At 29.3% G+C, this 4,995-nt stretch overlaps 1 protein-coding gene across 1 annotated transcript; it reads left to right on the plus strand.

Annotated features, from left to right (window-relative positions):
- The first annotated feature begins 2,556 nt into the window (after positions 1-2,556).
- On the plus strand, positions 2,557-4,006 carry LOC130828073 (scarecrow-like protein 18). Its single transcript, XM_057693906.1, has one exon. The coding sequence runs from the start codon at positions 2,603-2,605 to the stop codon at positions 4,004-4,006; it is 1,404 nt and encodes a 467-aa protein (XP_057549889.1). The 5' UTR covers positions 2,557-2,602.
- Positions 4,007-4,995: the final 989 nt, after the last annotated feature.

Below are 4,995 nucleotides of genomic sequence, written 5' to 3' on the forward strand. Positions count from 1 at the left end.
TTAAATGTCACTAATTCATATTTTTAGTGTAATAATATTTGATTTTTATTGTAAGTTCAACAATAAAGTGATTTAGTGACACTTTATTTGGCTTTTAGTGACATATGTAATTGTTACTATTGTCTATAGTGACATTTATGAGAAATGTGACAAAACTTTAGTATGAATTTTATTATGTTACTAAAGGTGTAATAAATGTCACTAAATCCACTGCATATACCATTAGAAATTTAAAATTATGATATTTAAATTAAATGTCACTAAATATATCTTACTAATAAATTATGTTATAATGTACTTAGTGAATAATAATCCTTCTAATATGAAATGATTCATATAATTTAGGAAAAGAGTTAATACTCATGTGACAAATTATGGATGAGATAAAAAAATTAATGCAAGTAGATGAGACTGCAAAAAAGAATTGTGAAATCATTGCTTATGTATGAACGGTCGTAAATTTTATAAAGACAAGAGAATATACTAAATCCTTTTTCTATACTGTGTCATATAATATTAAATGTGACAATCTAATTAATCATTCATGTATGTGAGTTAGATAATTCAAGCACTATATAATCTACATGATATTTTCGTTCCTTCTTAAATACTTGCTACACAAGTATTTAGAGATCGTTTATTATTTAATTTAATTTTATATATTGCGGTTAATGTATAAAAAAAATATAGTAAATTGAAATCTTATTTGAATTGTTTGATTACTTATTTTCATATTATCAAAATTTTATAATTTTTAATTATGCATAACTCAAGATATATATAAATGATCAAATTACATACTAAATTACGGAATAAAGTAAAATATTACAATTATAATGAAATTGAGTAAGTATATTGCTATTGATTAGATCTCGAACTTGAAACTTGGTGACATATGATAGTTACTCCATTTCATAATATTTGCTTTGTTAAGAATTACTTGTTACATTATGATTATTATTGTTATTATTTATTTTGTAAGTTTATTTTATAAATTACAGTTATTATATAAAAAAATTTAGATTTGCACACGTTCATAACATTAACTTTTTTATAATTTTAGTTATGCATAATGCAATCTATACATGATCAAAATAACACATTGAATTGTATAATAAGTCAAATATAACAAGTATCATGAAACGAAGGAAGTAATTATTACACATTTTCCTTTTCATATGTTTCACGATACTTGTTATATTATTATTATATATATTTCATAAAATAACTTATAAAATATATAGCATTTACCCTTACTTTATTATTCCTATAATATATAACTTATAAAATACTTGTTTTAGTTGTTACATACCAGTTTTGCAATTAAACTAAGAAATAGATGTCTTACCTTTATGTTACTAATTAATGTCATTGTAAGTTGTAACCCGGATGAGTGTAAAATATGAAATAAAAAAAAAAGGAATAAAATAGATATTTATATAGTTAATTTTTTAACAAAAAATTAGTATAGGAATTAATTTGAAATGATTAAAAGACAAGCAATCCCTAAAAACCACCGTTATTTAAAAGAAAAAACTTAGTTGACTTGGTGGTTGGGTGGGTAACTACTCACTATTAATAAACAAATAAAATATACATCCTCTATTTTTATTTGTTTAATTATTTTTTGTGCAAATTTCAATGTAAACTTAAAAGTCAAATAATTTTAATTTTGAGTTTTTTAAAAATTCTAAAGAGGTGATATTTAAAAAATATATATTTTAGACAAATATATCATAATTACACATGGATATGTTTTTTCATATAGATAGAAGATAAATCTAAAATAAAATTTGACACTAAAATTAATAAAAATTCTATTTAATAAGAAGAATATATAAAAACGAAAAAAATATTTATTATTAGTGATCATTTTAAATTCCACAAACTCTTAATATCTATTAGTAGTAAGGTGCTTAGTCGATACATAGATGTACAAACTCTTATTTATACACAATAAGATGCCAATTGCACGAATGTACTCTCTCACTCATCACTGACTCACTCACTCACTCACTCACCCACCACACATCCTTTTTCCCAATTAGCGTAAGAAAGCGAACCAAAACTTGTTCCAGCTGCTTTACTTGCTCCCTCATTTTCCCCTTTTTCTTTCTCTTTCTCTTTCTATCTCCTCTTTTCCTTCATGATTATCAACTAGCAATCTCATCTCCCACAATTTCAACAACTCTATTATTCCTTTTGCTATTTCCTTACTCTCTTTGGTAATATTTTTTAGACTAACTTCTATCCTTATCTTTTGCATTTAATTTCCCTACTTCTTCCATTTATTGCTATTCCTATTCCTATTTTTTTGGTCTACCCTCTTGTTCTTTTAATACATCCTAGCATCTTTTCCCTCTTTTTACATCTGTCTTTTCTTGTCCTCTCTATAACACCAAATACCCAAAAATAAAAAACAAGAAAATTTCACACTTACTCTATATATTTCATCTATAATACAAGTAGTTTATTAATACTACTAGGGTTTTTGTTCTTTGATTCTTCCATAAAAATTCATCCCAACTAGTATACCAATTTGTTTCCATATATACCACTACCAAAACATAATCTAGCTAGCTAACGTTAGCTAGGGCAAGATATGCTAGGCTCTTCCTCATATAGTTCTGAGGAAGATCATCAAGATCACAAACAATCTTCACCATTGGATCTACCTCTTCACCCACCACCATCTTTTTTAGATTACCACCACCATCTCATCCCTTCCACTACTAATACCAATATTAATACTAATACTAATACGACTAATACTAATTCTTCAGTTCCTTCACCTTCGGTTTTACTTCCTTCAACCATTGTAACAAATCATTTTCCATTCATTCATCCTCGCCAACTATTAATAACATGCGCCGAATTAATATCTCGATCAGAGTTCACCTCCGCCCACCGTCTCCTCACCCTACTTTCCACCGATTTCGCCTCACAATCCGGCGACGCCACCGAAAGACTCGTTTTTTATTTCATCAAAGCATTAAATCAACGTTTAAATCGATGTAATACTATTGTTAACCATGATCTTACTTTATCACCAATCCCAAGACCGCCAATAATAAGAACAAGATCATATTCATCTTATCTTTCACTAAATCAAGTTACACCCTTTATTAGATTCACCCATCTAACTGCAAACCAAGCAATCTTAGAAGCAATGGAGGGTTTTTCATTGATTCATATTCTTGACATGGATATCATGCATGGTGTTCAATGGCCACCTCTTTTACAAGCTATCAAAGAAAGGTCAACAACTTTAGGGCGTATTTCTCCAAGGATCCGGATCACCGGTGCCGCTTTAGAGCCGACCCATTTAGAAAAAACCGGATCCCGTCTTCGTAAATTTGCTGAATCATTAGGGTTAGAGTTTGAATTCTATGAGCTCGTTCTTCAAGACTGTGATGAATTTGATTATTCTGAGGCTGTAACTCAAGCAATTATAATTAGGTCGTGTGATCAGGTGGAGGAAGGTGTAGCAATTAACTGTGGAGACTACCTACACCGTCTTTTAAAAGAATATGATACAAGGTCTCTGAGAAGGTTCCTTAGTAGAATGAAGTCATTAAACCCTAGAGTGTTAACAATAGGAGAAATAGAAGCAGATCATAACCACCCATTATTTTTAAGAAGGTTTGTGAATGCATTGGAACATTATGCGGCGATGTTTGATTCACTAGAAGCTACTATTCCTCCACAAAGTAAGGAAAGGGCGGCGGTTGAAGAAGGGTGGTTGTGGGAGGAGATAAAGGATGTTGTCGGGGAGGAAGGGGATCGGAGAAGGGAGAATCACCAGAAGTATGAGTCATGGGAGGTTGTGTTGAGAAGTTCAGGGTTTAAGAGTTTGGCATTAAGTCCATTTTCAGTGTCACAAGCTAAGTTGTTGCTTAGACTTCATTACCCTTCGGAAGGGTATCAGCTTCAGGTTCTTAATTCCAATTGTTTGTTACTTGGTTGGAAGAATTGCCCTCTTTATTCTGTTTCTTCTTGGCATTAAGCTAATTTTGATCAATTTCATATACTTTTTTTTCTTATCAATTTTCAACTTTATTTGCTAATAATATATATATATATACATATATATATATACATATATATATATATATATATATATACATATGTATATATATATATATATATATGTATATATATATATATATACACATATATATATATATATATATATATATATATATATATAATAAATGATTATCTATCTATATATGTGAATATTTGATGTATGATACTCTCCATCTTAGCTTACAAGTGTAGCTTGTCAAGTAATTAACTCAGCTAAAAATTTCAATTAGTATGTAGCTAAAGTGGAATATAAACTTGTAGCGTGACAAGAGGTAACGAGGTAACGAATTTGAATCTCAACCACCCTCATTTAAAGTAAATTATTTAGTGGTAAGTATGAAAAATTACATGTGTTGCATCCACACCTCTGGCCCAAAGGGCTCTCGTGTGAGGGTGCATGTTATAGAGTATATCACATATACGTGGGTCTCAACTATCAGTTTAACCTTTTGGTATAATTGGTTCCTTACAATTATACACTTTCCATGTCCCTTCATAAGTTATAAGTGTAGATAAAACACGCTCTTTTCATACTCTATGTGAAATAGTTTCTATTTAAAATGAGAGGAGAATAAGATATAAATCAAATTTGTGACCTTCCTTCATGTTTGTTTCACCAAAAGTAAGTAAAAATTTAGATATTTGGTTGAGTTGATTTCTTGTAGGTAACTTTGGAATAGTGATGAGAGTTGAAGCTTGAAGCTATGCTTTGTGTTCTTGTTGAATTGTGCTAGGGTTTTGCTAGCTTGAAATTGAAGGTTATTAATTATTTTAATAAACATTTTATAGTATTCCCCATTTTCTGCCTTGGATCTCCTGTTTTGAGACATTGATAATGGATAATATGTTAATTAATTGTAATTTTTCCCACAATGACCTATCTATGTTTGAGTGTTTTATTTCCCC

The sequence above is a fragment of the Amaranthus tricolor genome, chromosome 1 (genome assembly GCF_026212465.1).
Source record: "Amaranthus tricolor cultivar Red isolate AtriRed21 chromosome 1, ASM2621246v1, whole genome shotgun sequence".
NCBI classification, from domain to species: Eukaryota; Viridiplantae; Streptophyta; class Magnoliopsida; order Caryophyllales; family Amaranthaceae; genus Amaranthus; species Amaranthus tricolor.

Excerpts from the sequence above, each read along its gene's own strand:
- LOC130828073 (XM_057693906.1), top strand. The coding sequence starts at position 2,603 with ATGCTAGGCTCTTCCTCATATAGTTCTGAGGAAGATCATCAAGATCAC.